The 22,185-nt window shown below is 33.3% G+C and overlaps 1 protein-coding gene across 2 annotated transcripts; it reads left to right on the forward strand.

Annotated features, from left to right (window-relative positions):
• The first annotated feature begins 11,643 nt into the window (after nucleotides 1-11,643).
• On the forward strand, nucleotides 11,644-20,217 carry LOC105346550 (elongator complex protein 5). Of its 2 annotated transcripts, XM_034456887.2 has the most exons (3): nucleotides 11,670-11,728; nucleotides 17,857-17,964; nucleotides 19,024-20,217. In XM_034456887.2, exon 3 carries the CDS (start codon nucleotides 19,188-19,190, stop codon nucleotides 20,085-20,087), a length of 900 nt encoding a protein of 299 aa, XP_034312778.2. In that variant the 5' UTR covers nucleotides 11,670-11,728; nucleotides 17,857-17,964; nucleotides 19,024-19,187; the 3' UTR covers nucleotides 20,088-20,217. The 2 variants fall into 2 exon arrangements, with proteins under 2 accessions (XP_065940853.1, XP_034312778.2); XM_066084781.1 differs by lacking the exon at nucleotides 17,857-17,964 and having other exon boundaries at nucleotides 11,644-11,728.
• Nucleotides 20,218-22,185: the final 1,968 nt, after the last annotated feature.

Genomic DNA, 22,185 nt, shown 5'->3' on the forward strand with positions numbered 1-22,185 from the left:
AAACACAGTGAAATGCTCGGGAAAACATCTTATCGAATAAACCTGGTTGTAAGCCCATCTAGTGCTACCAGAGGCCTGGCTTCAGAACAAAATCAGGCAAATAAGCCCATTTTAATGCAAGCATACCTATGTCCTTGACTGGACAACAAAACCAGGTCCCCATTTAAGAGTTCTTCAAATTCAAGTGCGCCGGAACCGGGCTTATACGGATATTGTTTCTCTTATCTTATTTTGTTTTATGAAAAGTTTATTTTGATTTATTTCTTTTTGTTGAATTTTCTGTTTATTTGTGTATTTAAATTTGTTATTATATATTTTGTTAAAATTCATTTTTTGGTCATAATTTACGTTCATCAGAGTATATAACCCACACCCTCACATTGAACAATAAGGCAAATTTAGCGTATCTAATTTATACGAACTTAGCACACATTTTTGTAATGAAACATAAATAAACCAACATTAAATACAGCTATTAATAGACTGATATTTTTTAATAGCTGCTATTTTTACATTATGTATCGTTAGTTCCACTTCAAAATAGAAATGGATTTTTTCTCTAAACATGTATATCTATAATTCTACTACAGTTATTGCAGAGATTAAAGATATGCCGCGGACATTATTCTCCAATATACTACGAACGTCATCAGTAAATTATCAGATCAGAAATACCTATTTGTCTCGCACTGATCGTGAAAGTACAAATTCAAATCGTAAAAAGTTTTAAAACCATGTAAATTTTACGTGTACGTTCCAGTCAAAACGATGTGTATTGCCTCAAATGTTTATTTTTAAGAGATCAATGCGGTTGTTCCTAGGACCTCCCTAGCACATTTTCACTGCGTGTTTTTTCATTAAATATATAACGTGTATTTAGTAGTAATAATCGTATTAAATTGCCCATAAAATTTTAGGAATGTGATTAAAAGATATTTTTTAAATAAGTGAAGAGTATTAAAAATCGAAAGAAAAATTCTGTCGTCTGCATGTGATTCCTTTGATCGATAAACATATAAACATTACTTACAAAATCGTTGGGGTTACACGGAACAGCCGTCGAAATAACCTAGATAGTCTCTCTATAGAAGAAGCGATCTGTAGAAACACCCTGGGCTGTTACTAGAGAAAAAATAAAGTTCTTGTTATCATGAATGTTGCAGGATAACCTCCTCGGTCTCGAAATGTTTTTTTGAAACATAAAATCCTCGGCTAACGCCTCGGCCTTTATATTACAAAACAATATTTCTCGACCTCGAAGGCTTTTTGATAGATTTGATCACGCCGTGACCAAAATTATCACCTTGTAACACTAAAAAATGATTCTTATTACATATATGGATATAAAATTCAACAATTGTACGATTATTATCCGAGTATAACTATAGATATGCAAACCATGTTTTCGTCGCAATTATACATCATTTGAATTTATTGGACTGTAAAATAAAACAATCTGAAGCGTAGTTATCACAGGCAAATACACTGAAAAATGTATAATTTATGTAACCTAACTCTACTCATACATATTTTATTATTTACTATATTTACTATATAAGACCCCATCTTTCTTTCGAATGCAATCAGGTGAATATTGTTTAAGATGTAAGAGTTATCGTTCTTTGACTTTTTGATCTGTGAGATAGCTTTCTCAGGTTTTGAAGTCTTTATACCCGCACTTTCTAAAGAAAGTCCGGGTATATTGTTGTTACCCTGTTCCGTCTGTCCGTCCGTTCGTCCGCCTATCTGTCACGTTTTACTTTCTCAAACTGCTCTTACATCTTTTAAACTAGCAAACTGAACTCTTGGAGTTTGGTTAGGGGTGTCATGTTGTTTTGCAAAAGGTTTCCAAAATTCTCTGGTAGTCCCGGGGGTCAAATAATTGGTAAACAAGATGCCCATGGGCCACATCGCTCACCTCAGCAACAATGGGCATGATAAAATCAGCTTAATGGAGTCATAATACAAAATATCTGGACCATGTAGTATAAAACATGTAGATCCTGTATAAATAAAAATTAAATTGTTCAACTATATATTTAATTTTATAGTAATATCACATGCTGAGCATTGCAGCTTTAAAAAAGATCCTAAACAGTTGTTTATATATGGGATATAAACCTACATCAAACTCTGAACCCCTTGTGAGACCCAATCATCCAGGAATCACCCAGAAGCCAAAATGTAAACAATATTAAATAATCACCTGGCTGATTAGTTTCTGAGAAGAAGATTTTTAAAGATTTAATACACCTATGTAAAAATTCCATCCCCATTGTGGCCCCAATCTAACCCCAGGAATCATGATTTTTACAACTTTGAATCTACACTACCTAATAATGCTTCCAAACAAGTTTCAGGTTTCCTGGCTAATTAGTTTCTGAGAAAAATTTTATAGATTTACTTTATATATTCCTATGTAAAAAGTTGACCCCCCCCCCCCCATTGTGGCCCCACCCTAACCCCAGGGGTCTAGATTTTTTACAAATTTGAATCTTTACTACCTTGGAATGCTTTCACAAAAGTTTCAGCTTTCCTGGCCAAATGGTTTCTTAGAAGAATATTTTTAAAGATTTATTCTATATATTCCTACGTAAAAATTCGACTACCCCCATTGTAGCCCCACTTTACCCTCGGGAGTCATGATTTTCACAAATCTAAATCTACATTACCTTAGGAAGCTTCCACAGAAGTTAAGGCTTTTCTGGCCAAAGAGTTCTTGAGAAGAAGATTTTTAAAGATTTCCTATATATATTCCTATGTTAAAAATAGACCCTCCATTGTGACCTCACCCTATATCCCGAGGGTCATGATTTTCACAACTTTGAATTAACTCTACCTGAGGATACTTCCACATATGTTTAAGCTTTCCTGGCCAAATGGTTATTGAGATTTACTCTATATATTCCTATGTAAAAAGTCGAACCCCCATTGTGGCCACACCCTACCCCTTGCGGTCATGATTTTCACAACTCTGATTCTACACTACCTGAGGATGCTTCCACATAAGTTTCAGCTTTCCTGGATTAATGGCATTTGAGAAGACGATTTTTGAAGATTAACTCGGTATATTCTTATGTAAAAAGTCGACCCCCAATTGTGGCCCTATCCTAATTCAGTGGTCATGGTTTTCAGAATTTTGAATCTACACTATCTGAGGATGTTTCTTAAGAAGTTTCAGCTTTCCTGGCCAAATGGTTCTTGAGAGGAAGATTTTTAAAGATTTCTCGATTTTTTTTTATTAAATCCTAATCATCTCCCTTGTAAGAGGGCTTGCTCCTTAATTTTCACAATTTGAATTCTCTTAGGCTAGGGATGCTTTGTGCCAGGTTTTGTTGAAATAGGCCCATTGGTTCTTGACAAGATGTTGAAAACGTGAAAAGTTTACAGACGGACAGACAGACGGACAACAGACAAAATGTGACCAGAATAGCTGACTTGAGCTTTAATAGCGAACTACGTAGAAGCGTTTAATAGGGGTTACTCCAGAAGAGTTTCTATGTAATGTTAAATTTTGACTGACCATTGACCAGTCAGAGCGTAGCTGGGCAGAGTTAAGACATTGCCGCTCGTGACTTGAATGAGAGAGAGAGAGAGAGAAAGAGAGAGAGATCTTAAAAAATCGTTGTAAAATAGCGTATAATTCATTTAGGTATGTATATAAAAACTACATGTATATCTTATACTGGTATAGATTGTGAAAATGTCTCTGGCCGTCGACAACAGTGTCTTCATACATATACATGTATATATACATATATAAGAATGACATAGCTAACCAGCAAAACCTCCTGGCATGTAATCCGAGAATACCGGCATTAAATATATTGAAATGTGAACGAATGATCACTTATGAATTAAGATGTAGTGAAAAGGAAAGGCAACGCATGCGGATGCTTAGTGGAAAAATAAAACAAAGGCGGACAAATTCGTCTTAAGGTAAATAATGTTTCACACTGAGTAACCATAAAGAAAGTTTTTATACAAAGTAAATTTACAACATATGTTTAATTCGAGGAAGATTCAGCATACTTTGATTATAATACTAACGGTAACACTTGTAATAAAAACAGTTCCTTAAATATCCGTACGGTCTTCGATGTTTGACATTACCTCATCCCATTATCTATATATAGACATCGTTGTTCCCCGGTGCACCAGGTACTACTTCAAAGTAACATAAATTTATAAGATATTCTAGACCTTGATTTGTCACTTTATAACTATTGTTGATATATAATTCGCTCACTGCGTCAACTATAACTTACTCCATTTACTATTCTCTTTTGAGAAGTGGACAGGCATAGCCTACATCCACTTCTCTTCGCAAGCCCTCATATTTTGATTCTGGAAAACGTATAAATGTCGGAACAAAAGACGGTTTACGCTTCGACTCATGTTTCGACTCCAGTTTCCCTGAATTTTCGTAACAGACCTACTATTTCTACATTTTAAACATTATTGCATCCATATATCACCAAAAAAAATCAACACTAACCCTCTGTCAAATCATTTTCGCAACTTCTACATCCCAGGTTTAAATTTTGTGTATCACATTGTTTATCTAGGTCAGTGCAGATTAAATGTTTATGTTTCGGATAAAATTGGAAACCTATTTAAAACAGTAATGTCGAAAACGTAACTGAATCAACTTAATCTTACAATGTGCAAACAAATACTGAGTCAAATAATTACAAAGTGGTATTTCTTCCCTTTTTAACCATCTCTTATGGTAACAAATTTTGTTTTACATCTGTTTTTAACAATAAAACGAACATTGATTAATATAGCATACAAGAAAGATTAAAATAAAAGAGTTTTCATTGTTTTATGTGACAAAGTTACTTGTTTTATCGTATACATTTTGTTAATTTGTCTTAAATTGTAAAACCGTTCTATATAGCTCTGTAAATTTTAAGAAAAATACCTTTAATCTAAAGTGTACAATCGAAACACTATTTTCCGTTTTTTTCCGACTATAAATTTTCTACTTTTTAAACCACCTATAGCGAATGATCTCATAGTTTAAAACCGGAATGTAGAAGTTGAGAAAATGGTTTGAAAGCGGGTTAGTGGTGATTTGTTTGTAATATATTGATGCATTTATGTTTAAAATGTAGAAATAATAGGTCTGTTACGAAAATTCAGGGAAACTGGAGTCGAAACATGGGTCGAAGTGTAAACCGTCTTTGGTTCCGACATTTACACGTTTTCCAGAATCAAAATATGAGGGCTTGCGAAGAGAAGTGGATATAGGCTATGCCTGTCCACTTCTTAAAAGAGAATATCCATTTACCTGTAAACTCACTCTCTCTCTCTCTCTCTCTCTCTCTCTCTCTCTCTCTCTCTCTCTCTCTCTCTCTCTCTCTCAAATTATGAAGTGTGATCAGGTTTCAGAATTGGAGATTGGTGGGCAGCAAAAATGACGTTTTTCTGCAAAAAAAAAGTATGGTTCACAAAACTCCTCTTACATCTTTTAGAGTAGCTACGTCATCTCTTGGGATAAGATAGGGGCTATCCTATAGATGTGCAATAAGGTTTTAAAAATTTAAATTTCATCCAGGGAGTAAAATGATAGCAAAAAATTGACGTTTATCGCTAAAAAAAAATAGATCCCAAAGCTCCTCTTATAATTTAATGAATAGACACATCAAATATTGGGATCTGATAGGGGCTGATCTATAGATGTGCACAAAATATAATATGGGGTCTGAAAAGTTTTAGAAACTTGTAAAAATGTTTTTCTTAAAAAACATCACATTACACGTTGCATAATTGACAAATGATCTATTGAGATATGATCAAAAGTCATATTTCTACCGGGGGATCAATAACTAATATTCATGTTGATATTAATAACAATAATTGATCAAATTAAATGTTTATACTCCACATCACCCCCCCACCCACCCCTCCAAATCAAACGTGGTTGTAAAGATTCAGTCTTTTCACATTTTACATGTGTTCAGTAGCAAATTTTAAATCATTTTTTGATTGCCCTTTTTTCCCAATGCACATTAACATTTTGGAAATTGCTAAATTTAATTTTTAAGATAAACTGTTAAATGCATGTGTTCGCCTATTTGGGGCAATTGTAAAGTCTTCTAAAGAAAATAGGGTCACCATTGGGCTAGGAATTACCCACATGGGTGAAACACTCCTGGCGTGCGACCAGTTCTCGCCAAGTACATTTCTCGCCAGTGCATTGTTACGTCATTTCTCGTATATTATTATGTGTTGAAAAAATGACGTAACAATGCACTTGTTTAAGAGAAATGGTACTCGGCGAGAACTGGTCGCACACCAGTACATATGAATACGAAATAATACTTTATTATTTCCAGTTCTAGAATATCAGGGTGTCTCCAAGGGGACTTTACCTATATACCATTTGATGCACAATGACACAATTCAAAGAGCAAGAAAAAATACGGTTTAGGAATGGGGATCTCAAGAGTTATTAAAATATATAGTGTATCATCACTTCCTATTTCAGAAGGGGGATGGTTTAAAGACAACACCTGGGGGTCATGTACTTTACATCATTTGGTGCATTACAATACATTAAGAAAGAAAGACCCTTTCCTTCCTATTATATCTCATATAAACATGATAAGTCTCTACACTTACTTACATATACAAATTTAATACAAAATTGTCACAGGTTCATTATGGAGTCAACTCAATAGTGTAAGTCTGAGAAATGAAAAAAAAATAACTTTTGCAATTAAAATGACAGAAACTGTACAAATCCAATAGGATAGGTAACGATGATAGGCATGGTCACGATTTTGGTCAAATTTTATTTTTCTGTTTTTAATATCTATAATGCTTTAAAAATGCATTTCTAATGATCGAATGAAATTTGGGTGTCAGTCGATGAATTTTAAGCAAGATACAGGGCTCACAATTCTTCGTCACGTAAACAAGGCTTGTGCCCTGTTTTTGTTTACATAGGTTCAATATACCAGTAAAAAATCTTTTTCAAGCTAATTTGTTTATCTGTCTATCTTCTTATTCATTTTAAGTATAAATAAACAGTTCCGAGCGATTAACACATTCTTAATATGTCTAAAACGAGAATTTTTACTTCAACATTCAAAATGTAAACAAAAGATTTGCAAACATAGCGAAGCATCGAAAGTTTTGTAACTCGCTTATAACTCAACAAATGACACTCAAATTTTGGTTGTCTATTAAAAATGCCTAACTTAAGCATTGTAAACATTAACATAAAAAATGATTTTTTACCAAAATCGTGACCATGCCCCTTTAAATATTTAAAGGTGATGTTACAGTATGCTGGCAAAGGGAGGTCACTTATTTAATCAAAGTACTGAAGTACTGACGGGAGTTGATTTTATCGATTATCATTTATTCAAAATCAACGATATGTGATTTTGCATGGCAAGTAGTATCAGTAATCGAAATATTTCTGAGAAATTGTATGGATCCATGCAAGATTGAACTCTTGTCTTGTTCAACTAAACGCTCGGCTGTCTCCGTTTATCTCCGACAAGCAAAAGAGACTCTGTTTTGTCGGATATTAACGGAGACAGCCAAGCGTCTGGTTGAACGAGACTACATTGAACTCTAGCGTAGGAATACATAAGACTTTAAAAAATATCTAAACTGTTTGTACAATTTAAAATCTTACTATTTTCATAGTATTAATAAATAAGTTTTCGTAAAACAATGCATAGCATCGAATTTATCGATTATTTTCAAGAACTAAGTGTTGTCGGCGGTATTGATTTGTGCTAAGGTCCAAACACTGTTTCACTTTCGCTTTGCCCGGGTAAGTGCATAGGAGAGTTGATTAAAATCAACTCCCAAAAAGTGAAAGAACTACTTATGTACATATCGGTGTCTCATAATATGGTGCTACTATACATGTATTATGCTTACCTTTATAATTGGTCAACATCATAATGATAATCCAGTTAGAGCACAATATGAATCCCTTTAACTGAGCATCACAAAAGAAACGTTTATGCATGTTACCTAATCCTATTCTGAATATGGAAAACACATACTGGTATGTCCACCCGTGAAACGCATCTAACCAAAGAACTGGGTAAAACTGAACCCAATATTCGACCTGAGACATGTACATGTGTTGTGTAAGTTACTTCAGACAATTATCAGTTATTTATAACATGCATGTATTTTTATGACCTATTCTTCAAAACCCCTTGCACTATTTTATTAGGTAAATAACTATGTAAAGCACAAAGTTTAGCTTTAAGATGGTACATGACACCTGCATATTGTGATGTATACTCTCTATTAAAATAATACACTTGCTAATGTTTTCCCTTGAAAAAAACATTTCTGTGCAGTCCGATGTTATTCCTGCATAACACCAGCCTGGGTACAAGAGGTCAAGGTGGTGCAGGAATAATCTCGGTCACTCCTATTTATACGTACTCAAGTCAAAATACTTATCGGTATTTTAATTTACGATTCCCGTAAGATAATGTTTTAGATAGACATCGTAACAAAGTGCTCTTGAAAATTACAATCGCAATTTGTCAAAATAGTTAAATCAGTTATAGTCCATTTCTGACCCTTAATATAACAAGTATCGATCAAAATCGCAGAGTGAAACACGTATATCTTTAGTCCATTTCCCGGTCAAATTTAACCTCTTCTACTTCTCTCAATCCGCTTTGTTCCTTAAAAGAAATCAGATTAGCTTGCCTGTATAATGTCCGAGAAAAATCATTATGCTCTAGATTTTGATTCTGCGATAGAATTTCATCTGTAAATGCCTAAGTAGACTCTAGCTCAGCTTTCAGTTGCTTTGTTTTAAATTTCCAACCACTCTATGACTTCGGGCTTCAAGCTTTATGAAATTTGATCATGTGTTCAATCTGTATTTATTTCCCGATATACATCCGAAAATGATTACTTCTTAAATAATAACGCATTTGGGTTATCATGCAACTGATAATACAATTTAGGTGTTTCGTTTTCTGATGTCTTGTGGATATGATGTGTGAGGGACAGAGCAAAACGACGACCACGTTTCCTCTCGTTTCAACTTGTTGATTTAGAGAGTAAATTCTGTCGGTTTTGGGCAGTAACAAGCCAGTTCAGGAAATGTACAAGATGGCCGCACATCCCCCTTGGTTTGAACATATTTCATTGTACATGTATATATAATATACAAAGGGTTCGAACACAAGTTCTTGCAACTTACTAGGTTCTCACCCAATTACAAGTAATTTGCAATTTTCATAAAACATGGTACATGTATATACACATATATTGAAAAAAAAAATGGTAAAGAACAAAATAGTATACTTATGTAAATCTGCGAGAATTGATTATAAAGTTCTGCACAGCTGTGAAAATTCTAACATTAGTTTTATAATCTAGGTTGTCATTACCCCATAGTAAAGTATGCGAATCTATAATACCTAAATTTTGTATTTGGAATAGTTCATTAAATAAGGTATTCCTTGCATTAGAAAATAGTTTGCAAACAAATAAAAAATGATATACATCTTCTTTCTTTCCACAAATGCAATTTGGAGAATCAACAATATTTCTTCTGTGTCATCATAATTTAGTAAACAATTGTGTCTTAATTTTGTATGAATGATGTTAGCTACTCTTTTACCATGAAGAAAATATTTTGGAACTTTTGAATCACTGATATTATTAGAGATGCTTCTTTGAAACTGGCGGATCGATGTTGATTTTTTAATATCCGAATTTAGTGGGTTCCATTTGCCTATAGCATCTGGAATAAACGATTTTTTATAAGTATCATACTTAACTCTAGGAGGTATATAATTGTCTTCATAACGAGTATTGTAGCGAGAATTATCTTTCCTATAAATGTTAGCAATATCACTAAGATATTGTGGTACAAGATTGTAATGAATTTTGTACATAATCGTAAGTTTAGCTATTTCCCTTCTTTTAGATAGAGAGTCCCAACCCGTTTCGAAATACAATGATTCCCTTGAGGCCAAAGTTGGAAGTCCCGTGACAATTCTTGCAGCGTGTAGCTGTACTTTCTCTAACTTTTCAATTTCTGCGGAAGAACAACCATCCCATACAACAGAAGCATATTCTAATATTGGCCTTACAAAAGTTATATATAATTTTGATAGTTTGTCGTTGCCTAAAGTAAATTCAAGTTTCTTAAGTAGTCCTAATTTCACAGTCCACATCCCCCTTAAGGTGGTATGGGACATCTTTCGATATTAATGTGGATTAAAGTACTGTATAACGTGTTTACATTAACACCGAGTTTTGCGGGATCCCTTAGTTACTAAACTGAGTTTGAGATATTAATAAAGAACTTCATTACAAACTACTATGAAAAGTCTAACTAGTACGCAAACATTATAATTCCGCCTGAATATGTACAAGATCTGCGGCTCTGATCAATTATTTCTTGATTCGTTTGAGTAACAAAAATCAGAAAAAAATCACTTACAATATGAAAACTACAAATTTAAAATTCTAACTCAACTAATGAACTATTGAAATGACTAGAGCAATTTATACTCAACTAATGAGTTTCAATCAGTATTCAACAAATGGTTATATCAGCCACCACCAAGGAATGCGTACTCAACTTATGAGTAAACCATATTCAATGAGTACTTAACAAAACGATGTGAGTGCTCAACAAATGAGTACTCAGTTACTCAATCTCTGTGTAGCTAAGAAAGTGTAGTATGCTCGGCACACCCCGCGAGAGTACGACCTTAACTTCCACGTTCTCTTGTGGGAATTTACCAGGATACTAACCTTATGCAACACGTCTGTTTGCTTCTGAAGTCAGAACCACTCTGATCTTGTGTGTTGGTGATGCGAAGCTTACATATATATACCCTTTTAACGCGGACGTCCGAGAAACGACGGTCCCTTTATCAGAAGCGGGAAATTCAAATAATCAAAACTACTTATTTTAACAGTACATTATAATTGAAATACTTTCACAGGTTTAGAATTTTCAAATTTTACAATATTTAACCAAAAAAATTGATTTCAAAATTATTTGGAGAGGTAAAAATCGTAAAACCCCAGCGGGATTCAAATTTATAACCTACAGATTCGTAGTAAACCCTCTAACCCACTGCGCTACGTACCCTATTAGCTGACATTATCATGATTATGGGGAAAGAAACTACTTAGATAATTACACTTGGTTTTATTGTTTATTTCGATAAACAATAATACGTCACAACATGGAAGTGTCCCATACCACATTAATTTATGATCTTTTATTTTTTAATTTTTATATTTTTTATTAATCTATCTTTATTTAATAATAATAATATTATTATTATAATTATAATTATTTTTATTGTTGTCGTTGTATTATCAAAATTCGTCACCCCTGTTTCTACGCCCTTGAATATTGGAAAGTACGCGATATCAAACTGTTGAAAGAGTTGTCGTTCATTAAGTCGATTAAGCTACAGTGTAATCGCTGTTCGAATAAAGACTTTTGAAAATGGATAAAATTGAATATAACTAATCGTGACCAAAAAAAATCAAATTTCAACACATAAAATGGTCAGTTCTATAGATCCTTGCGTCATTTCGATAAATCGAATCATTTCAGTAATTCAGGGTATCCGTTGTTTTGGGTCCTTTCGGGTAAATCGGTGCGCTCATCCTCACATCGAGGCTACTTTCGTTTCGGGTTTTTTGTTTTTTTTTTTGGCGACTCGTGCAGCTGTGGAAAAAAGACAGACAAGTAAGTTTTCACTGAATGTGTATAATCACAGGCCTCTGAACTTCTATCAATAAGCCGGTAAATGTAGGGGAAGAAAAAGATATATACCCTATCTATATATTTGTTATAAGTATATCTTTTTTATATATTTATTATAAATATATCTTTTTCTTCCCCTACATTTACCGGCTTATTGAATTTCTATCAATAAGCCGGTAAATGTAGGGGAAGAAAAAGATATATACCCTATCTATATATAGGTAGGGTATATATCTTTTTCTTCCCCTACATTTACCGGCTTATTGATAGAAATTCCGAGGCCTGTGGTATAATATTGCTAACCATAACAAATGTTCCATCACCTCCCTGGACAATCATATATATAATCGCTTTAATTTGAGACTAAATAATCCTTCTGATAATCATTACTATCCTCCATGTCCTCCGATATTTAAACATCTTTGTATTTAGCTGCAGGTCTGTAGCTCCCAGTCTGAAAAAATTCGGATGGATGACCTGGGGGCTACAGTGCCACCCACTGAAAAAATTGTGTATTTATTGCTCGCAAAATCAAAACAAATACACTAGCCTAGGATAAGAACTACAGATTTTAAGAAATACATTAGCAGGATGATCTAACAACAGAATTAAAGCAAGTGTGACACACAAATATGACAATTTTAATTATGACAAGTGATTGAAATTGGTCCAGAAATGAATTATATCTCAAGATTCCTTGAAATTATCAGTTGAATTATCAAGTCGAGCCAAATCTCTGCTGAGATTATACTACACCCTATAAACATGTCACGGTCTCATTTAATTAGAAAACTACATAACTTTAATGATGATACCACTGACTATAACGCCTGATGGTCCTTACACGCCATACATTTCATGATCTCAGTACAACAACTTCTTGCATGAACCAAGAATGTATGTTCATTTGCCCTAAAATGTGTGTGCCCTTGACGCTGTTCATCCTAGGTCCGTTATCTCTTGACTCTGCTCTTGACTCTGTTCGCCTAAGGTATGTCCGCCTTGTTTTGATAAAGAAATATTGTATTATTTATATTTTCATATTCTGATTATTTTAAACTTTGGGCCAAAATGAAATAAGTTGAATTGTCTCCCGCCCCATTAAATAAGTGGAATTACCCTGCAGATAAAATTTTATAAGTAAATAATAAATAACTTTTTCTATATATATGAAGAATTTTTATTCTTAACCAATTTTTAGTTAGTTAAACTTCAAGTTTGAAAAAAAAAAAGATTCCCTTCCTCCTTCCTGGGTCTAGAAACTTCCAGGTGGCAATTCCAAACATTTTTTTAGGGATGGCCTTGTATGTGAAGAGATACAGGTGACAATGGATGGCTTTAACTTCGATCTCTCAAAGTTCTTGATCTCTCGAAGTGAAATCATGGTTTCAATTTTTTTCTCTATATAACTAAACAAATTTACTGTTGATCTCCTGAACTCTGATCTCTCGAAATCCTTGATCTCTTGAAGTAAAACCTGGGTCCCGATACACATATTTCATTGTTTTTCACTCTTGATTACTGGAAGTGGTTGCTGTGTACACACGCGACCGATCAAGTGTATAATTATAGCTACGTGTGGACCTTACCTGCATGGTCGAGTGAACACCTGGGGCTAACGTTTTGAATATAAACTTCTGGCTATTTTAAATTTAGAACCAAAATGACCTGATCAAAAATTTCAGGATTTTTTCAAACTTTCAATCTCTTGAACTCTTGATCTCTCACATGGTTTGAGTTAATATATATAATTATACAAAAGAGCACTATTACAGCACCTTTACATAATGCTACATAGAGTTAATACACGTATTTAGATTCTCATCCTGATTTACAAAATTTATGGGGCGAGTGGGTGAATTTCACTTTTTGTTTTTTAAAAATCATCTTTTATTTCATTAATGTTCTAGAAATAACAACTGCTCTACTTTTTAAAATGTTAATGCTAATATGATTTTTAATTCTATTGTATTTCAATGCAACTGTTAATACATTCTTTATGTTAACAAGCATGACTGGAATCAAACGGTAATCCACATGTTAAGCAGCCATTAAAATGTTTTGAATTTTTTGTATACTGAGCCCAATTTATTTTCCCGAAAATTTTTCACCTCACAATTTAAAAAAAAAAAAAAAAAAATAAAGTACATCGAGCCAGGCCACTTTTACAGGGGCAGGAGTGAAAAAGATTCTCAAAGTTCATTGTATGTGGCCTAATAATGACCTGATAACGATACAAAGACTTATTGTGAATCATTTATCTAATAATGGTTGACAGAAGCTTAAATTGATACAGTTTCATGTTTCATGTTCCATCTAAGTATTAATCTCATTTAGAGATCAAAGGATTGTGTTGAACTTGTGCTTGGGTATATAAATTCCACAAAGATAGGATTGGTGCTCATCTGCTGCTCACCTTCTGCATGTTCGAAATGGGTCAATGTCTTAATTTCTTTGATTGTTTAAAGACATCATGTGAATCATTAAACAAAACATCTATAATTTTATGGAATCAAAATCTAACAATTAGACCAGTTACATCTTTTTTTTTTTAATTAAAATCATAAATGGTATGAAAAAGTTATTGAAAGTAAACAAGTTAATACAAAAATATAATTTAATTAATCATTTAAGAAGTTAAGAATTAAAGAAATAAAGAATTTTATCTTGAAATAATGTGAATTTTGGACAAGGTTTAGGTGGAGTGTACAATGTTTAGGGCAACAATAATTAGAGGGAATGGACTCTGGGCAAACGGACTCCGGCAAACGGGTAAATAGGGTGAACAATTCCGATACCATGTACCATGGTCTACTACATGTTATAAAGATGCCATGGTTTGATTTTAACTATTTGATACATGAAACCATGGACAATAACAACCTTTATATATTTACAAATGAACAAATTTATTAAAAAAAGACAATATTTGTGACGTCATCACTACATTATGAAGTCACTGTGGTGATAACCTGTGACATTCTTATTTTCAATATGGTTTCAACTATCTTTAACCTTATTTTTAGAGCTCTTTCAAAATGCCATCAATTTTCCCACTTGTTGACAGTCTTGTTTTTGTCAGCAGCTCGCTAAATCTAGATGCCTGTCGCTTTGCCAGCATCAAAGACAAGCTGCCGAAACATCTATGCAGCACGATTACATTAGAGGCCATGGTGCTTTACTGGTTTCAAAGAAATGCTTCCATTTTAACAATTATTCTGCATGAAGACTGTTAAGTATTTATTCACATAGGTACATGCATGCATATATACATGCGTTTACTGAGAAATGTTGTTTATGTATTGATTTCCTGAACATCGTATTACATGTTTGAATCATCTCTCTCTCTCTCTCTCTCTCTCTCTCTCTCTCTCTTATTCAAGTCATGAGCAGTGAATGTCTTAACTCCGCCCACTGCAATCTGATGATGTTACAGCATAGCTTGTTCGTAGTTCACTGAACTGTATGGGGTTCAGGTGTCAACCAAGAAATATGTCAGTAGTAAATAAGTGCATTCTAATTGCACAATCGCCTTCAACTATATCAACACCAAATATTCAGCATGCTAAAAATTAAAAGAACTGAGGAACCTCACACTCATCTTCATGATCTTATGGTTTTGTGATTGCCATTGTGAAGATGTTGTTAACTTAACCAGCTTTGTTCTCTCTTTTTCTTGACATATTTGAATAAAGTCATTCTGAACATTAAAATAATTTTAGATGTCGGTTAAGAAAAATATTTGTTTTTCAACCAGCAGTACATTATTTTTTAATGCAGCTGCACTGTTCAAGCACATGCATTATTGTGGTGGTGGCTTGTCTTTGATGCTGGCGAAGCGACCAGCCATCTGAGTTTAGCAAGCTGTTGATGTAAACTTTGACTCTCACTGAATGGGAAAATCAATGGTTTTTTGAAACGCACTCTATAGCTCTTTATATAACTTTAATTAGACTTTGACCCGTGCATGCACGGGTTAACATTGCATATTATGTCAGGCATTTGTGAAATAGATACATCAAATTTGCACACCATGTTAACATTCAGAACTCTTGGAATTTTTCATATTAAACGCACTGAGTTAGAGTTATCTCCCATATTTACTTAATCTTTCATGAACAGAATATATACATGTAGCAAATTTTTAATGAAAATTTACACAAATTTGTATTATCATTTTTTAGTTTATCCATGCAAATGTGATATTGTGGAAACATAAAATAAAGAGCATCCCGTGATTTAGAGTGAATGTAATGCGCATGCGCAAGATTGTAAAATCCGAAAAATTCAGACGATTTCCCGATTTTTTAAAGGAATTTTCGTTGATTATTAATTAGCGAAGCATGAGTGAGAAAAAATAAAAAAACAAATTGGTAATCTTTAAATACCAATGATGTTAAAGATATATAAGACAAAAGACAGTACTCTTCTGATTTCTTGGTATTAAAGCTAAGAAATTCAAGTTTATTATTTTAATATAGTAGTATAGATTATGCATAATACCACATGTATTCCTAATTATGGGCATCCAAGTTGCACTTGTAGTAAGTAGGGAATTTGACTGTATTTTGAATAATGCAGATTGTGATCATTTTATTTAAACATCTAAATTGTTAGGATGATATAATAAATTTCTTATAAGCTCAATTCTTTGGTGATTTCAGCATTGTAAAATTTCTAGCATAAGCTGAATCAAATATTCTTGTACCGGTAATTGTTTATTTTTATCAGTATATCATCTGCCCACTTAATGAGGCCGGGTCTAATTTTTTCTGCCCTAGATTTTTGAATGAAATTTTTTACATGAATTTCTACTAATATAATTATTATTTTAAGATAAAAAAATAAGTCATTTACCACATCGTTTGTTTAAGGGGTCATCTCAAAGTTTGTTAATTTTTAACATAGGACCCTATGGGATTTTGATTGAAATGTATCAATTTTGCACATTTTTTACATTTTTTTAAAAATTCTGCCCTAGGGATTTCTTTTTTTGTTCTACACATTAAAGTTATTGCTAAAAGGCATCAAATGGTCAAATAAAAAAACCTTTTACCTCCTGGTTTGTTCCAGGGGTCTTATCAAAGTTGATTTTTGTATGCCCAATTTCCCAGATTTGTCAGATAATGGCTATTTTTTTATTGATAAAGGCGGAAATGGTGATCTTTATAGATTTATTAGAACATTCAGATATATTTAAGTAATAAATAAATATATAACATCACATAATAAGGGTCATTAATATAAAATACATGGTTACTGTCTTGAAATATATGAATTAAGCTATGTTTAGGTGGGTTATGAAAACGTGACAGAGGGCTAGGCTTGCAGAACCCTCTTCACGTTTTCAACCCGAGCCCAGATATAGCTTATACTTCGAGACATTTATGTTTACTCCACAATATAACATTAATTTTACGCATCAAACGAGCTATTTTCAACAAATTTCGCTGAATATCTGCAGTTGAAACTATCACGCCATGGCGTTAACCAAGCAAAAACATGACGTCACAATGCAAATGAAACGCTGCGCGAAAGCGTGCGTACTCGTTCTGTACTCGGCCTCGTTAAACCAAACTGAGACTGCATGTCATGTCATTGCAGTGTTTGTCCAATGAGGTCAAGGTCTCAATGTAATCAATAAGTAATTGATATACTTAGGCCATGTTCTTTGGAGGGGAGGGGGTGACCTTCAAATGATCTCTTGCAAATAAAATGAAAATTGTCCCAAAATAGACACATCCCCTAAAACTATATATGTTTTACCTGCTCACATCAAGATGCATTTAGTGGAAAGTTGAATACAGATGCATTGAGTGGCGGGTTGAACTAAGATGTATTAAGTGGCGAGTTGAACAAAGATGTATTAAGTGGTGGGTTGAACATAGATGCATTGAGTTGTGGGTTGAACAATTAATTACCTTTGGAGTCATTCCCGTCATCCAATTTTTATAATAGGGTAATTATCTTGGACATGGTTGAGATCCTTATCCCTAAATTATATATTTCTTTTCATATGTATTCACCAAATCCTCCTGGTTCAACCAAAACATCAAAAACGTTATTTGTACATTGATTGAAATAAAATTGGTTGTTTTTTCTTATTACAGATCATAACCTCGTCTTTTGATAATGCTTGCAAGTTGCATCATGATTAACTGCTTAACAGAGGTCCATGTTTTTTTCTAACATAAAGTATTCTGTGGAAAACAATACCAGTAAGTTGTTTGTCAATTTAAATTTAATCATTATGATAATATTAGATTTTTTATTTTAATAGAAGATTTATCTGTAATACAAATGCACTAGTAATGACACACTATTCTTTAAAGGTGATGTTTTTCAATTACATTTTGCAACATGATGCTTTAGTGATTAAACTATTAAGCTATGTATTGTCTTTATGTCTTTAATGATTTTTATGCCCCTCTTTGAAGAAGGGAAGGCATATTGATTTGCTGCTATCTGTCGGTCCACCAACAGTTTCCATTCATTTTCTTCGCAGAGGATGAACATAATTATTGAAATGAAATATGGTATACAGGTTTATCATGATAATATCTAGGTCAAGTTCGATATATTGGGTACGATCGAGCAATTTTCGACAGAGTAATGGCCCTTGGATATAGAAAAATTCCAGTTATTTGCAGTTTCCGCTCATTTTCTTCGCAAAGGATGAACATATTAAAATGAAATTTCGTATACAGGTTTATCATGATAATATCTAGGTCAAGTTCGATATTGGGTACGATCTAGCAATTTTTCGACAGAATTATGGCTCTTGGACGTAGAAAAATTCCAGTTATTTGCAGTTTCCGCTCATTTTTTTCACAAAGGATGAACATATTGAAACGAAATTTGATATACAGGTTTATCATGATAATATCTAGGTCAAGTTCGATATTGGGTACGATCGAGCAATTTTGGACAGAGTAATGGCTCTTGGACATAGAAAAAATCCAGTTATTTGCAGTTTCCACTCATTTTCTTCACAGAGGGTTCACATATTGATATGAAATTTGGTATAGAGGTTTATCTAAATAATGTCTAGGTCAAGTTTGGTTTTGGGTATGATAGAGCAATTTTCGACAGAGTTATGCCCCTTGGACTTACAAAAATTCCAAATATTTGCAGTTTAATTTCATTTTCTTTGTGGATGTTTCAAAGGGAGGGGGGCATAAGGGTTTAACAAACATCTCTTGTTATGAATAAAATGAAATAAATAAAGGATTTCTACATTTTATTTCATTCACTGAAGGTTTGAAAATATATTTCAGGTTGCAGTGTTTGGTATGACCTCACCTTGTATCCACAGCTGAGTATTATCAACAGTCAAGTGGATGGTTAATGAACAAGCCATTGCAGACCTATCCATTGAAATAAAAAAAGACTCCTAATCCATTGACTACCTCAATCAATTTTTGGTGGAGTTTGCCATTTGATGATGATTGGAGATATAGTTTCAGGCTCAGAAAATTCAAAAATTGTACTTATTGAGGATTCCATTGATGCAAATGGCCGCAATGTTCTCCTGTCGTACATTGTATCCCTGTCAAAGATTACAGAGGAAGTTCACCTTTTGTTGTTTGATGTCCGAGGCCAAGACACCCAGGAAGCATTAAAATCACTTGGAATTCAGAATGTCAAAGTACACAGAGCGTCTACAGATCTCCTACAGTGGGATCGGTCACAGGGAATAGGTCTACATACTGACATCAAGGCCTACATCAGAGAGAGACTGTCACCAGGAACAAAATCTGTATCAGTGGTCATTGACTCTCTTAGTCCTTTATTGACACATACATCTCCTTCCTTCACATGTAAAACTCTCCATGAACTCGCATATTCTGAAGCTCTAAGGTCACAGGTTCAACAGGTGGTGACTTTACTCCATGGTGATCTCCATGACGACAACAGCCTCTCTTTGACTCATCATACATGTACAACAGTTCACAAGATGGTTCCCATCACAACACCTTATGCAATGTTCTGCTGCAATACTATCCATAAAAAAGTATCTGGAAAAGTTGTAAAAATCAGAGAGAGTTTTAACATTACTGAAGAATATCAAGTTACAGAAGTAACAGAGGTAAAGCAGATGTCACAAAATCTACCTGCTGATCAAAACCAGTTGGACCCAACAGCAAATCTCACCTTCAATTTATCATTGTCTGACAAAGAAAAAGAGGCACGAAGTCAAGTCATTCTCCCCTACACTTACAATAAAGAAAGACAAGAGTGTGTCCTTGCAAAATCTGTCGGTGAGGGAAAGATATTTTATCAACCAGATGAGGCAGATGACTTCGATGAGGAGGACCCTGATGATGACCTTGACATTTGAACAAAGAAGTTAATCCAACTTTAGAAGAACTTAATTTCAAATTGCTTGATCCATATGTACACATTTTGAAGTGTTCAAATTCAATTAAAATCAAAATTAAAAAGATTAAAAAAAAAAAAAGAAGCCAGTTCATAACTATAATGAATATTAAATAACTTATGACTATCAGTTGTATGGTTTATAGCTTTTTACGGAGGACACTTTAAGACAAAAGATAGCTGTTGCACTTTGATCGAAGTTTCAAAGGGTTCATCTTTTAAATGCATCCATCTTCCGGGCAATACTAAATATATGTTTTGTAGGAGCAGTCAAAGCTTGGACTTGAAAATACTGTTTGACGATCTTTATCTTAGGATATATTAAGTGCAATAATTGATTAAATACCGGTACATAAATCTTGTATTTTCTATCAGTCCAAACTAATGTACAGTGTAATTAATCTACAAAGAGAGAGAGACAGACAGAGAGAAAGAGAAAAAATAAGTAAGATTATTTTCAAATGGGTTTTAATATTGGAAGTGATATTGATTTTCATCATGGATGGACAGTGCATTCATTTTGCTTTTAAAGGTGCATGTCTGTCTCCTATTCTATTGGGACATAGCGAAGGGAAGGGGATTGGGGTGTTTAGCACTTCTTATAACAATAGATTGTTTTGATACTTAGATTATCCTGGGGGCATAGTGTGTTGTTGACACATTTCTTATTGAAGTGCAAACTAATTGAAGTAAATTGTTTAAATGATTAAAAACTCTTAATAACAACACTCTTAATCAAAGTACTAAAGAACTGACGGGAGTTGATTTTGTCGATGTTTATTTATTTTAAAATCAATGAAATGTGTTTTGCATGACAAGTACATGTAGTTTTTAATTTGAATTACGCACATTTTTATAATATGAATTTTTGGACTTTTTCGACAAGAATGTCGAGAAACCCCCAAATGAATCATGTTAAATAATATTTAAAGATACAATTAATTCAATCAAACTATGTATTAGTAATAGAAATATTTCTTGAACATTGTATGGATCCAAGCAATATTTAACTCGTAGTCTCGTTCAACCAAACGCTCGGCTGACACCGTAAATCTTCGACAAGGATTTATGGAGACAGCCGAGCGTCGAGTTGAACGAGACTATATTGAACTCTGGCGTAGGAATACATATACGACTACAAAAAATATTTAAATTGTTCGTACCATTTAAAATCTGACTATTTTTAAGGTATTTATAAATAAGTTTCCTTGAAAACAATGCTTTAGCATACACTACATCGAATTTATCAATTATTTTCAACAACTAAGTCTTGTCAGCAGCAATTATTTGTGCTGAGGTCCAAACACTGTTTCACTTTCGGTTTGTCTGAGTAACTGCATAGGAGAGTTGATTAAAATCAACTCCCAAAAATTGATTCTAATACACCAAAAATGTGGAACAAAAGTTAGTATGCAATAAAATAGTTGAATATTTGATCCACTTTAAACCGATTAAAATTATGTTTAACTGGTATTGTTGTACTCGTTCACATTGAAATAATTTTGGTTTAACGTGGTTTTAAAACTTAAAATAAAAAAAAAATCAAATAGTGACTTTTCTAATACCATCATGTATATATATACCCACACATATTACAAAGACATCCCATGAAAGTGTTATGTGCAACTTGTTACTATGAAATGCATATTATTCACTCCATAATTGATGCCCCCTTCAAAACTCAAAACAAAAAGTTCATCACATTTTGTACAACTGGCCTCTGAGAGTTTTGAGGATATAGAAATTATCTATCATATGTATTCATGTTTATTAAAGCATATTTACATTTACGAGGTATTATTTCCTCCATTGAAAAAAAATCAATTCAAAGGTATATAAAACTAACGAGACTGACACAGCGATCAATAGAAATAATAATCGAAATTTAATTAAGGAAATGGAATTTGTGATGTATTATTTATAATAAAAATCTATTTTAACGATTGAAAGTCGTTTCACTCTTTTTCATTGAAGCTTTTTATCATAAGCTTTGGATTCATCAAAAATTCCATATAAGGTTTCTTTTTACCACATTTTTAAAGGTAGATGATGAGTCGACA

This window comes from Magallana gigas, chromosome 5 (assembly GCF_963853765.1).
Source record: "Magallana gigas chromosome 5, xbMagGiga1.1, whole genome shotgun sequence".
In the NCBI taxonomy this organism is placed as follows: Eukaryota; Metazoa; Mollusca; class Bivalvia; order Ostreida; family Ostreidae; genus Magallana; species Magallana gigas.

Bases quoted from the DNA above. Each gene is read 5' to 3' on its own strand.
- LOC105346550 (XM_066084781.1), top strand. From the start codon at position 19,188: ATGATGATTGGAGATATAGTTTCAGGCTCAGAAAATTCAAAAATTGTA.